The sequence below is a fragment of the Ovis canadensis genome, chromosome 5, assembly GCF_042477335.2.
Source record: "Ovis canadensis isolate MfBH-ARS-UI-01 breed Bighorn chromosome 5, ARS-UI_OviCan_v2, whole genome shotgun sequence".
In the NCBI taxonomy this organism is placed as follows: domain Eukaryota; kingdom Metazoa; phylum Chordata; class Mammalia; order Artiodactyla; family Bovidae; genus Ovis; species Ovis canadensis.
In genome coordinates, this window is record NC_091249.1 from 93,232,309 (window position 1) to 93,247,277 (window position 14,969).

General features: G+C 38.6%; 1 protein-coding gene across 2 annotated transcripts in view; it reads left to right on the top strand.

Moving 5' to 3' along the window:
- FAM151B (family with sequence similarity 151 member B) overlaps window positions 1–4,716 on the top strand; it is a 34,487-nt gene extending 29,771 nt beyond the window's left edge. For both annotated transcript variants that reach the window (XM_069590049.1, XM_069590048.1), the window contains exon 6: window positions 2,667–4,716. In XM_069590049.1, the coding sequence (XP_069446150.1) occupies window positions 2,667–2,826 (160 nt within the window). In that variant the 3' untranslated portion in view covers window positions 2,827–4,716. The remainder of the gene's footprint in view (window positions 1–2,666) is intronic.
- Window positions 4,717–14,969: the final 10,253 nt, after the last annotated feature.

Here is a 14,969-nt window from a genome sequence, read left to right on the forward strand (position 1 = left end):
ATGTTCCCAAACTGTTTATCCATTCTTTCTTCCTCTATCCTTCTCTCTCCCCCATCTGCTTTTCTTTTTTTCTGTTTATTTTTCTGTTATGATGTCTCATATCCTGAAGTCCTCCAGTGTAGACTTAACCCACACAAGAATGCACTTCTGTATTTCTACTGTGTAGCCTCCCAACCAGGAAATCAGCATTAAGGCAAAACTGCCCCTATAGTCTCCAGATCCCATTCAAATTTAGCAGCCATTCCAACAATCCTTATTTCCTTGTGGTCTATGAAACTCTCTAAGAACAAGCACTGCGTTTAGTTTGCATCAGTCTCTTTCAAAATTCTTCCTCAATTTTTCCTTTCCTCTCCTACATGTAACAGTCTTAAAGACTACAGGCCCTTTATTATGAAAAATATCCTCAGTCTCAATCAGTTCAGTATTTCCTCATGCTAGATCTCAGGTCTTGCATTCTTGGCAAGCTAATCATGTTCTTGTCCCAATTCCCAAATCAGTCACTTCTTCAAGGATCCCTTCTTGATTATAGTAGCAGGTGGTATTTAGAAAGCAAAATCTGGGATTTTAGTATAATCATTGCTCCTAGAGTATCAATGCTTCCAGGAGTGTTAGGGATAGGAAAGAATTCTTAAGCAAGACACAAAAATCATTAGCCATAAAGGATATGTTTGAGTAATTTGAACACATTAAAATTTGGAAATTCTTGCCATCAAAAAACACCATGAAGAATATGAACAGGTTAGGCAGAGTTGGGGAATATTTTTGTATATCAAAAGGGCTCTAATCAGAATTTATAATGAATTCTGTATTCTACTGTGTGCACATCAGAGTTCATTTATTATTGAATGATATTTGGATTATTTCATGGTTTTGTCTATTGCAAAAATTGGTGGTGTGAACATTCATATATATATATATATATATATGTACATATACATAAATGTGAGCACACACATACATCCTGGTGCAAATGTGCCTAAAGATTATGTAAGGAAGGAATTTCTGGAAATAGAATTTCTAGGTCATAGGGTGTTCATATTTTCAATTTTAGTGGATACTGCTAAACTATTTTCCAAAGAAAATGAATAAACTGTGGCTACATGTTTCAACTTGAATACATTTCACAAAAAATATTCAGCAAAAGATGCAATACCAAAAATATTACATTCCATGATTCCACTTATATGAAATTTATTAACAGGCAAAAATTAAACTGTGTTGTTTAGGATGAATATACAGGTGGTAAAGAAGATGGCAACTGAAAAGTCTAGGTTGTGAGAACTCCCGGGGAGAGGTGAGGCTATGATGGGGCTCTGATATCCAGGTGTCTCCTAAGGTGCTGGCAAGGTTCTTTTCTTGGTTTGTGTTGTGTTACACTGGAGTTCACTTTATAATAATTTGTCAAAATTTATATTTATGCTTTATGCATCTTTTCCTATATGTGTTATTTCACAGTGGAAAGAGCTTTAAAAATGAAACCTGAGAGGTGATTTGAATGAATGCAATTTAAAATACCCTTAGGCAATTTTATTTTTCCTATTTTAGTTTGTATACCATAGTGGGAGGATTAAAAGAGGCAAAATAACACTGGAAAGCTCTTCTTTTAACCTAAATTCATATCTGTCTTTTTATAAGGTTTGTCTCTATGGTGCTTGAATAAAGTAATAAAAATGCCATTTTAGCAAAAATATGTTTTTAGAGTAATTCTTATTTTTTTTCCTGTGTTCCCCACTGTAGTTTAAAATTCTTTTGGGTTCGTCACATAATACTCTTATGGAGCAAAGTCCAAAGTACTTTCCTTTGTTACATTTCCAGAATGATGTTATCATCCTTAAGGACAGTAATGTGTCAGTGTAATAACAAGAATATATATATTGGTTAGACAGTTTTCCCATCTTTAGTAGAACAACTGCTTTGGAGATTTTCTCCTGGAATCTGACATGCTTATGAGGAAAATAAATATGAAAATACTTAAAGAGATTTTCATTTCTCTAAATTCTAATAAGAACAGTGTAATAGTAATGTCACCGGAAGAAATGAAAATATATGATTTAAGTAGCATTTGAATTTCTGAGCATATTCTTACATCCATAATCAATCTGCATATATTATTATTGTTTTTTGACTGCAGAAATAGATCTAGGTTTATTCTCTTTGGCGTTGTTATATCTCATACAGAAACCCCCAGAAGGGATAGCAGGGCCCCTTAGAAGTGGATATGAATGTTGGGAATGTCAGTGACAATTGTATCTCTTCACTGTCCCTTCCAGTCATGCTTTTAACTCTGGCCTGGCTACTGAAGAAACCAGGTTAGAGCTGCGGTTTTGTGTAGGGAACGGATTCCTTGATCAACAACACAATCTCCTCTGTTCTTTTGTCCAAAATTGGGCCTATTTACAGTGCTAACCATTCTGGGTTTCCAAAGTCATATGAGGGTTACCTAATTTAGGCAATAGCGATGTGAATTTTATTCTCTCTAGCCCTTTGATGTTGATGAAGAAATGAAACAGGAAAATACAGTTCCACCAGTGCTAATTAATTTTTCTTCTATGTGAATTTGGGTTAGAGACAAATGAGGGTGACTGTGTTTAGGCTTGTTGGAATTCTTCATCACTGTTTCTTATCCTTCTGTATTAACTATATAATTCTGTTTTGTTTTGATGCAGGTACAGCCTGACCATTTGGACTGGAAAAAATGATAGCTATTCTATTGAAGATTTACTTTTTATTAGAGATCATTTTGACAAAAAACGAGTTTTCTATGACATCTTGGAACCACAAAACCATGAATTTAAACAAGCCATTGGAATCAAAATTAATCTCTAAGATGAAAATTCTGCTAAATTATTTCATGTTTCGCTTTTGCAATCCTTCCTTGTCTGATCTGAATTAATTACCATATAAATTATGATGACTGATTTATGTTCCAGTTCATCAAATCAAAAAATACTTATTGAACGCTTACTCTGTTAGGCCTCTGTCCTTATAATACTGTACCTACCTACAAGATTTGGAAAGAAGAGATTTCATTGGGCCTCATATAATAATGATTTAGGAAAATGAATCTTTAAAAGCATTAATAAAAATATTTTGGTATTTTGAAAATAATGGAAAAAATCCACGTGTCATACAGATACTAAATTACATGTTGGTGTTAGCATTACAGAGATTCCATAAAAATATGCCATCCTCTTTTATTTTCCCTGGAGAACTAATTATTTCAGAGACTACAAAAGAGAAAGAGGGCTTTAAAGACGTTTTTAACTTTCACAGGGTTGAGCAGTTTTCTTATAACAAGATCAAGTCTATTTACTGAAAGCAATGAGGATTAAATTAGGATGTATCTAGAATTTCCTTATTGTTCAGAGCATCCTGACAGCCATATATTAATGTGTTGTTTTGTATTCTTTGTTTTGATCATAGTATCTTATCTAGAGTGAGCAAAATACTATTGGAGAGCAGAATTTTAATCCTGGTAATCTGTTGTTTGTTTTTCAAGATTTTCACCCACACCACCTTGTCCCAGGCCCTTGTCCCACTACTAGAATTTTAAAAATTATTTCCTCATGGCTTCATTCCTCACATTACTCAAAGAAACGCTGGATAATTCTGCTGAAAAAAAAAAAAAACTTTAAAAACACCTCTTTCTTTATGCCAAATCAAAAACCTCTAGGGGCTTCTTAAATTCAACTTCATTGAATTTTACTCTTTCAATACCCTTCCTAATATAGTCCCACTCTAAAAGTTAATTCAGTGTCCTCAGTACAGTGCTTTGTTTCAAAAATGCTTACACCATCAGTAATCTCCAGATTTTACTTTAACGATTACTTTTAACTGACAGTGTTCGCTAATTGTGTCAGACATTGTCGTTATGTCTCCTTAGCTAGACTATGAAGTCCTTCATGGGGAGAGAACATTCTTAATTGTCTTTACAGTATCTGGCATAGTCCTGAGCAAGGTATTCAGAAAAACATGTTGCTTCTTTGATTTATTGAAAAGTACTGTAGCAATGAATGTCCTAAGATATGTAATTTGTCTTTTATCAACCATTTCCCCCCAAGAGAATAAAATAGTGCTGGGCAGAGAAAAGAGCTTGGGTTTTGAATTCAGATAGACTTCCCTTACAGCCCCACTTCTGTCCCTTACTAGCCATGGATTTGAGGAAATATTTAACCTCATTGAATCTTGATTCCTTCCTGTATAAAATGGGGGCAAGGGGCAGGGTGGAGGATGAGGATTCTCTTGTAGGGTTGTTGTGAAGATTAAGGGAGAGTCTTGCAATGGAAGCATGTAGCTCAGTGTTTGTCTCATAGCAAGCGCTCAACAGATAGTCCCTTTTTATTAGACTTACCATGTGATCATACCCATTGTAGATAGATGGCAGTAAGAGATATAACGTGAAACATTGTACACATGCAATACTTAAAGAAAATGATCACATTCTACTTTAAATTTTAGCTACAACTGAATATGCTGCTATTGGTCAAATAGCAACTAAAACTTCACTTTCTATGGTTGTTTGCCAAAAGCAAAAGGTGCAATTTCGTAATTATAAAATTATAACAATTGTAGCAAAGAATAACTCTTTTAAAACTATGGTTAAAAGTATTGTTTACATCATAAATGTTCTAAAATGACCCTGCTTAGCTTTCACAAAAAGAGTTGAATTTATAAATGAACTACATTTAAGTTTAAAATAAAATTCATTTGCCCAGATTATTTTTACTATTTATCTGGTCCTCAATAATATTTTTTAAAGTATTAATCTTAAAGCCAAATGCTTTTGTATTGAGAAATTTATCAACTGAGTGTTATTTAGATTAAGATTTAAAACTATATTTTAAAGTGTTCTTGGGAATAAAAGGGCTTCCCAGGTGACTCACTGGTAAAGAATCCACCTGCCAATTCAGAAGATGCCAGAAATGCTGGTTTGATCCTTGGGTGGGAAAGATAACCTGGAGGAGAAAACAGCAACCTGCTTCAGCATTCTTACCAAGAAAATCCCATGAACAGAGAAGCCTGGTGGGCCACACTTCATGGGGCCCCAAAGAGTCGGACGCAAGGGCACACACAGCAGCAGGAATAAAAATTATATAAGAGAATTATAAAATTTACTCTGTTGAAAGTAAAATTTAAATGGATTATGGTCCATATGGGAAAAAAGGATGACGATTCCTCCTTCACGCCCTACACAGATAATAATTTGAGTTGGATCTTAGGCCTAAAAGAGAAAGCTAAATCTATAAAGCATTTAGAAGAGAATAAAGGAGAATGTTTTCATGACTTAAGGTAATTCTTTCTTTACTTTTTTAAATTTCAGCTTTACTGAGATAAATTGACACATAAAATTGTAAGGTATTATTATTAAATATTTGGTAAGAAGTTCACAGACACAAGTAAATGATTTAGTAACACCTTTTTTTCTCTCCAGATTCTCTGGTTTAATGTATTAAGATCCCATAGCATTCAAATACCGTTTCTCAAGCCTGCAGAGCAATCCTCTCCCTAGAAAATGCTTTTGTACAAGATCCAATTGTTCAAAAAATCAGAGCTTTTAAAAGAAGTGTGCCTTATGGCCCTGTAACAGTGATTTGATTGCTGAGCAACCAGATGCGTACTTATTTATCCAGTGGGAAATTGTTGCAAGTTATTCAGAACAGGTTGTTCATTTGCTTGTTTGTTGGAGCTAGGATTTTAGATTTTTCCTTGTAACTAAAAACAACAACAACAACAACAACAAAAAACAAAACCAGCAACAACTGAAATACCTAGTGAATATATAGAAAAATGTAATATTTCTCATTTTGAACTTTAAGATGGGAGTCTACTTAGTATGAGCTTACTATCTTCCAAGTTCATGAATCAATGCAAGGAACATTGTGTGTTAGAAAGATGAGAATAGTAGTGCTGAAGTACTTTTTAATCTAGAAAATGAGAGTATAATGAATCAGTGAAACCAAGAAGAACTGATCACAGGTCTTGAAGAAGTGGGCAGCATCCGGGAGCGCTTGGCGGCCTCAGCAGCAGGAGTTCAGCGGCCTTGTTCCAACGTCCCACCTCAGAGTCACTCTTCTAGTCTTCACTGTGATTTCCTCGCTGTTCCTCGTACATCTGGACTGCCATGCTTTGGTCCAGAGACCTTAATTTGTTCAGTCACTTGTGTCTTTCATGAGGGAGACATGTACTTTAGGGCTCAGTAGGAACTTGGGTGAGGCCGGTGCGGTGGAGGGAAAAGGGACACCTAATTGATGTTTGATTTCCTGAAGCAGGGCAAATAATTCAGAAATTTCTATCCCAAGGCTCTTATCGTCTAGTAGGGGGAGCAAAAGTGAAAGCGAAGTCAGTCAGTCATGTCCGATTCTTTGTGACCCCATGGACTGTAGCCTATGAGGTTCCTCCATCCATGGAATTTTCCAGGCAAGAGTACTGGACTGGGCTGCCGTTTCCTTCTCCAGGGGATCTCACTGACCCAAGGATTGAACCCAGGTCTCCAGCATTGCAAGCTGTCTGAGCCACCAGGGAAGCTCGAGCTACAAAGGAAGCCCAGTAGGGGGAGAGAGACTTGTAAATAGTATGTTGAATATTTGCTGTAACTCTTGTAATGGAACTATACTCCAGGTTGTGGCAAGAGACAGCAGTCTGTTCTAATTTGGAGAGAATACTTGAGTTGTGTTTAGTAAGATTCACCATGTAGACAGAGGGAATGGCCTTTCTGACAGAAGCACATGAGCAGAGGAACTCTTAAGGAGGAAAACCTTGTTCAGAAAAGTTTTTGTGGAGGCACTAAGGAGTTTGTTCCTTTTCTCTCAAGCTGTAGGAGGCATCATACCATTTTAAGCAGGGATGTGTTATCAGTTTTGAGTGTTACAAAGATGATTCCAGTGGCATGAGAAGGAAAAGGAGATGACGCCTTGAATTAAGGTGGAAGCAGAAGGGGATGGGAAGGCTCAAGACATAGAGGAAAGGTTAAGAAAGAAGAACTTTTAAGACTGTAAACTAGTTGACTGAGAAGTATGGGGGAGAAGGAAGAATCTAATAATACATATTTTGGGCTCGTGTAACAGAGGTTCAGGAGGAGCCACTGACCCAAACAGGACAAGACAGACGATAGATACTGCTATATTTCTCAGTGATTTGTTGACATTGCTACTTGATACCAATTTGGAAAGAAAAATAAAAACCCCATCTTCCTGCCTCTGAACTCACCTCCCATCTATGGTCATACCACACTGAACAGACCCAATCTCATCTGAACTCATCTCCCATTTTGACTTTAGGAAGAATGCTCTTTAATTCAGGTTTCCCAGGTAGCACTGGTGGTAAAGAATCCATCTGCCAGTGCAGGGATGCAAGAGTGGAGGGTTCAATCCTCAGGTCAGGAAGATTCCCTGGAGTAGGAAATGGCAACCCACTCCAGTATTCTTGCCTGGAAAATTCCATGGACAGAGAAGCTGGTGGGCTATAGTCCATGGGCCTGTAAAGAGTTGGATGTGACTGAGCTCTTTAAATCTACCAGTTTCTTAACTACACCCACTCCCCAGTAACTGCTACTTTACTACATATATTTAGATTATGTCATAATTTTAACCAACGAAAGCTACCCCATGGTCTAACCATCAGAGGAGAGAAAACAGGCAAACCTTGGAAACTGCTCACCCAACCGCCTGTCCTCGAAGGGAGGCTCTTTTGTTTCTATGTTTCTGCTTGCAAAAGGAACCAGTCTGACTAAATCAGGCAGTTGAGTTGTTCTGGGTTTGATAGAGATACCAAGGGAACATTTCATGCAAAGATGGGCTCAATAAAGGACAGGAATGGTATGGACCTAACAGAAGCAGAAGATATTAAGAAGAGGTGGCAAGAATACACAGAAGAACAGTACAAAAAAGATCTTCATGACCCAGATAATTACGATGGTGTGATCACTCACCTAGAGCCAGATATCCTGGAATGTGAAGTCAAGTGGGCCTTAGGAAGCATCACTATGAACAAAGCTAGTGGAGGTGATGGAATTCCAGCTGAGCTGTTTCAAATCCTGAAAGATGATGCTGTGAAAGTGCTACACTCAATATGCCAGCAAATTTGGAAAACTCAGCAGTAGCCACAGGACTGGAAAAGGTCAGTTTTCATTCCAATCCCAAAGAAAGGCAATGCCAAAGAATGCTCAAACTACTGCACAATTACACTCATCTCACACGCAAGTAAAGTAATGCTCAAAATTCTCCAAGCCAGGCTTCAGCAATACGTGAACCGTGAACTTCCTGATGTTCAAGCTGGTTTTAGAAAAGGCAAAGGAACCAGAGATCAAATTGCCCACATTCACTGGATCATTGAAAAAGCAAGAGTTCCAGAAAAACATCTATTTCTGCTTTATTGACTATGCCAAAGCCTTTGACTGTGTGGGTCACAAAAAACTGTGGAAAATTCTTCAAGAGATGGGAATACCAGACCACCTAACCTGCCTCTTGAGAAATCTGTATGCAGGTCAGGAAGCAACAGTTAGAACTGGACATGGAACAACAGACTGCTTCCAAATAGGAAAAGGAATGCGTCAAGGCTGTATATTGTCACTGCTTATTTAACTTCTATGCAGAGTACATCATGAGAAACGCTGGGCTGGAAGAAGCACAAGCTGGAATCAAGATTGCCAGGAGAAATATCAATAACGTCAGATATGCAGATGACTCCACCCTTATGGCAGAAAGTGAAGAGGAACTGAAAAGCCTCTTGATGAAAGAGGACAGTGAAAAAGTTGGCCTAAAGCTCAACATTCCGAAAACGAAGATCATGACATCTGGCCCCATCACTTCATCGGAAATAGATGGGGAAACAGTGGAAACAGTGTCAGATTTTATTTTGGGGGGCTCCAAAATCACTGCAGATGGTTATTGCAGCCGTGAAATTTTAAAAGACGCTTACTCCTTGGAAAGAAAGTTATGACCAACCTAGATAGCATATTCAAAAGCAGAGACATTACTTTGCCAACAAAGGTCCATCTAGTCAAGGCTATGGTTTTTCCAGTAGTCATGTATGGATGTGAGAGTTTGACTGTGAAGAAAGCTGAGCACCAAAGAATTGATGCTTTTGAACTGTGGTGTTGGAGAAGACTCTTGAGAGTCCCTTGGACTGCAAGAAGATCCAACCAATCCATTCTGAAGATCAGCCCTGGGATTTCTTTGGAAGGAATGATGCTAAAGCTGAAACTCCAGTACTTTGGCCACCTCATGCGAAGAGTTGACTCATTGGAAGAGACTCTGATGCTGGGAGGGATTGGGGGCAGGAAGAGAAGGGGATGACCGAGGATGAGATGGCTGGATGGCATCATGGACTCAATGGACGTGAGTCTGAATGAACTCTGGGAGTTGGTGATGGACAGGGAGGCCTGGTGTGCTGCGATTCATGGGGTTGCAGAGTCGGATACGACTGAGTGACTGAACTGAACTGATAGAATCTTCATAAAAGCTGGTCATTGCCCCTTTCTTCTTTATCCCTTGTTGGGGTCACATAATGTAGTAAGAATTTAGAAAATTTAATTGAAGTATTTAGTGTGAGAGTCTGTTTCCACTTTGTGAATTCAAGAGCTAATCAAAAAATTCTGAATTAAAGTTGAAGGGTGTGATCTCTTCATAGAGCCTATTGAGCTCTGTCCCTAAGCCAAGGTTTCTATAAGGTCTTTCATGACTTTCCCAGGGCTTTCTCCTGGTGCACATCCTCTGCTAGACTGACTATTTTATGGGTTTGTGTTTTGCCCTCAACTGTGCTGTTGGGGGAGAGGTTATTCATCATTTTTGTATGATACCTGGTCAGAACAGGCCCTTAACAAATGATGGATGAATGGTTGATGGATGACACAAAACCTCAGCAATTCTCTTAGATCAGTGGTTCCTAATGTGTGGCCCACAAACCCCTCAGTGTCCCTAAGATGCTTTTAGAAGGGAGATGAGATCAAAACCATTTGTGAAATTGCCCGTCTCACTGTGTTGACATTTGCACTGATGGCAGAAAAAAGAATGTTAGGTCGAGCCATTGATAGCTGGTGTGCTGTACTTAGTCACTCAGTCGTGTCCAACTCTTTGTGACCTCATGGACGGTAGCCCACCAGGCTCTTCTTGCCCATGGGGCTTCTCCAGGCAAGAATACTGGAGTGGGTTGTCATGCCATCCTCCAGGGGATCTTCCCAACCCAGGAATCAAACCCAGGTCTCCCGCATTGCAGGTGGATTCTTTACTGTGTGAGCCACCAGGAAAGCCCCTAGCATGAATCAAATTCATGGCATCGACTATCAGTCATAATCTCCACTGCCCCACATGTGAAAACAAAAAGAACACAGGAATATCATCGATGATTCAGCAATAATCAGTCATTTCAGTAAATTTTGATCCTGAGTACATATCTTTTTAAGATTCCATGTGATGGAATTGAGGTAGAGTACAGCTCTGTTGTACTGAAGTTTAGGACTTATTTTAAAGAAAAGCCCTTGATGCAAACTGAACCAGCCATTTTTTTCATGGAAAAAATATTTACTTGAAAGGACATCTGACAGCCCAGTTACTTAGTCTTGGGTAATTGGCAGATATTTTCTCAAAAAGGAACAAAGCAAGCTTGTCACTTAAAGGAAAACAACTGACAGTATCTGCCGCCAGTGATAAAACCTGAGGTTTTACACGTAAATCAGAATTTAACTAAACTTGAACCATCGTTGTGAGCTTGACAATTCCCAATACTTAAGGACTTTGATATCAGTGGTGATATTAATAAATGTTATTTCTTTTAATGTTACATACTGCAATGGGTCAACACTTAGAATATCTGCATAACTCAACGAATCATTGTTTTACAAATTACTAGTGCATGATATTATAAGGTCTTGCTTGGATAAGGAATCCATTCAAAGTGCAAGTCAAAGCAGGGAAATTTAATGTAATAAATGAAAATGGTGTGGCTTCAGATTCTATACTACAACTAACTATTTAAGAAACTACCACCTACTCAACAAGTATGAGTACAGTATCAAGAAAGATGATCTACAATTATCTGAAAAGGATATTAAGTTATTCCTTCCTTTTATATATATCTGCATGATGCCATATTTTCCTCATGTTTCCACTAAACATTTTACAACAGACTGAAGCAGAAACACAGTTGAGAATCCAGCTGTTTGCTATTAAGTCGAACATTAAAGAGACTGCAAAAGCATGAAACACTGCCACTCTTCTCACTAAATACATTTTGGAAAATGTAGTTATTTTTCATAAAATATTAATGCTAATGTGTAATGGGTTTGGCATTTTAAAACAATATTTTAAAATGGCCCAGTTTTAAATTTTAATGTAGTAAATATTGATACACATAACCCAGATATACAAAATAACAATGAAAACCATTTGAGGTTCTAATTTTTTATGTTGTAGAGTTCTAAGAACAAAATGTGTGAATGTCTCAAGGTGTTTCATGTGTTCAGCATTTGTGGATAAAAGGTTCATGCCATTTCTGCTTGATAATTCTAGCTTTGTTTCTTAAAGCTGTAAAATCTATGTCAGTCAGTCAGTCATTTCAGTCACTCAGTCGTGTCTACTCTGCGACCCCGTGAACTGAAGCACTCCAGGCCTCCCTGTTCATCACCAACTCCCAGAGTTTACTCAGACTCATGTCCATTTAGTCGGTGATGCCATCCAACCATCTCATCCTCTGTCGTCCCCTTCTTCTCCTGCCCTCAATCTTTCCCAGCATCAGGGTCTTTTCAAATGAGTCTTCGCATCAGGTGGCCAAAGTATTGGAGTTTCAGCTTCAACATCAGTCCTTCCAATGAACACCCAGGACTGATCTTTAGGATGGACTGGTTGGATCTCCTTGCAGTCCAAGGGACTCTCAAAAGTCTTGTCTAACACCACAGTTCAAAAATCATCAATTCTTCAGCACTCAGCATTCTTTACAGTCCAACTCTCACATCCATACGTGACCACTGGAAAAACCATACCCTGGACTAGACGGACCTTCGTTGACAAAGTAATGTCTCTGCTTTTTAATATGCTGTCTAGGTTGGTCATAACTTTCTTTCCAAGGAGAAAGTGTCTTTTAATTTCATGGCTGCAATCACCATCTGCAGTGATTTTGGAGCTCAAAAACATAAAGTCTCTCACTGTTTCCACTGTTTCTCCATTTATTTGCCATGAAGTGATGGGACTAGATGCCATGATCTTTGTTTTCTGAATGTTGAGTTTTAAACCAGCTTTTGCACTCTCCTCTTTCATCAAGAGGCTCCTTAGTTCTTCTTCACTTTCTGTCATAAGGGTGGTGTCGTCTGCATATCTGAGGTTTTGATATTTCTCCCAGCAATCTTGATTCCAGCTTGTGCTTCTTCCAGCCCAGCGTTTCTCATGATGTACTCAGCATAGAAGTTAAATAAGCAGGGTGACAATATACAGCCTTGACGTACTCGTTTCACAATTTGGAACCAGTCTGTTGTTCCATATCCAGTTCTAACTGTTGCTTCCTGACCTGCATATAGGTTTCTCAAGGGGCAGGTGAGGTGGTCTGGTATTCCCATCTCTTGAAGAAAAACCACAGGTTTTTGTGATCCACACAGTCAAAGGCTTTGGCATAGTCAATAAAGCAGAAATAGATGTTTTTCTGGAACTCTGTTGCTCTTTTGATGATCCAGCGGATGTTGGCAATTTGATATCTGATTCCTCTGCCTTTTCTAAAACCAGCTTGAACATCTGGAAGTTCACGGTTCATGTACTGTTTAAGCCTGGCTTGGAGAATTTTGAGTATTACTTTGCTAGCGTGTATTAGTATTACTTTGCTAGATGAGTGTAATTGTGCGGTAGTTTGAGCATTCTTTGGCATTGCCTTTCTTTGTGACTGCAATGAAAACTGACCTTTTCCAGTCCGGTGGCCACTGCTGAGTTTTCCAAATTTGCTGGCATATTGAGTGCAACACTTTCACAGCATCACCTTTTAGGATTTTAAATAGCTCAACTGGAATTCCATCACCTCCACTTGCTTTGTTCATAGTGATGCTTCCTAAGGCCCGCTTGACTTCACTTTCCAGGATATCTGGCTCTAGGTGAGTGATCACACCATTGTGATTATCTTATGAAGATCTTTTTTGTATAGTTCTTCTGTATATTCTTGCCACCTCTTCTTAATATCTTCTGTTTTTGTTAGGTCCATACCATTTCTGTCCTTTATCGAGCCCATCTTTGCATGAAATTTTCCCTTGGTATCTCTAATTTAAATGTATTTTGTGTCTAAACATATTCAATCCTTGAAAAATAGTTTTATTAGTCTTTATTTTTTTATTTCTTGGCCGCACCACTCAGTTGTGGAATCTTAGCTCCCCAGCCAGGGATTGAACTCTGCCATTGGCAGTGAAAGCTCAAAGTCCTAATCACCAGACAATCAGGGAATTCCCTATTAGCCTTTAAATTGAAATATATATACACAAGCAATTTTAAGATTCAAACAGTACAGAAGTATGTTGAAGTTGTTTTTTAGTTAAAGGATGTATAAAATAATGACCCATTTGTAACATTGTAGGGGAAAGAGAATAATTATAACCTTTGTCTTACCAACTTATCAAATGTTTTCTAGTTTTTAAAATTCCCTTATCCTTATATTTATGATAAGCAGTAAAAATGTGAAGTGTGTACTATATGCCAGGCATTGTACTAAAGAACCTCTGTGACATGCTATGATCACTGATAAAGATATTGTCTCCTGATACACTCTTCAAAGCTGAAGCCTTAGGTGTCAAAGCTGCCTTATAACTCTCTTGGCATGAAGCATGAAGTCCTTGTTTTGATGATTATCTTCTTTCTGGACCATATTTTCCATTTTGATCCAACTGATACTGCTTTAGGTACTGTCTTGTTCTGAAACATTTTGGATGTATTAATAGGATCCTACCCAAATTAACTCAAATAACTGAGGCTAGGGAAGAACTTACCATAAGAGAAATATCCAGAAAATTCAGAGAAACGTTGAACACCTAGGTGGCAGGAAGGGCAAAAACTAAGACCACTGTCCTAAGCAACTAAGACAAGGTCCTCAGCAGTGGGAGGTCACAAACTCCAGTGTGCCACAAGACAAATTCAGATTACTGAGAGAAAACTCCCACTGGTTCATCCCAGTTTGTGCCTTTGTTCCTTTGGGTCACTTGTCCATCTTTCATCCAGTTTACTGTCTGGGAGTAAGGGAACCAATGGGATGATATGATACCTTAGGCTGCCCCTTCTAACAGAAGGGCAGAAACAGCCAAGAATGTACCTGGTGGTGTACTCCCATCTCTTCATTCTTGAGAATTCTGATGCCTCAATGCTCCATTTGTGTGTAACTGGGATAACCTACATTTACCACTGGCTAAGAGGAGAGTGAAAAAGTTGGCTTAAAGCTCAACATTCAGAAAACTAAGATCATGGCAACTGGTCCCATCACTTCATGGGAAATAGATGGGGAAACAGTGGAAACAGCGTCAGACTTTTAGGGGGCTCCAAAATCACTGCAGATGGTGACTGCAGCCATGAAATTAAAAGACACTTACTCCTTGGAAGAAAAGTTATTGACCAACCTAGATAGCATATTCAAAAGCAGAGACATTACTTTGCCAACAAAGGTCCATCTAGTCAAGGCTATGGTTTTTCCAGTGGTCATGTTTGGATGCGAGAGTTGGGCTGTGAAGAAAGCTGGGTGCTGAAGAATTGATGCTTTTGAACTGTTTGGAGAAGACTCGAGAGTCCCTTGGACTGCAAGGAGATCCAACCAGTCCATTCTGAAGGAGATGAGCCCTGGGTGTTCTTTGGAAGGAATGATGTTAAAACTGAAACTCCAGTACTTTGGCCACCTCATGCAAAGAGTTGACTCTTTGGAAAAGACTCTGATGCTGGGAGGGATTGAGGGCAGGAGGAAAAGGGGATGACAGAGGATGAGATGGCTGGATGGCATCACCGACTCAATGGATGTCAGTTTGA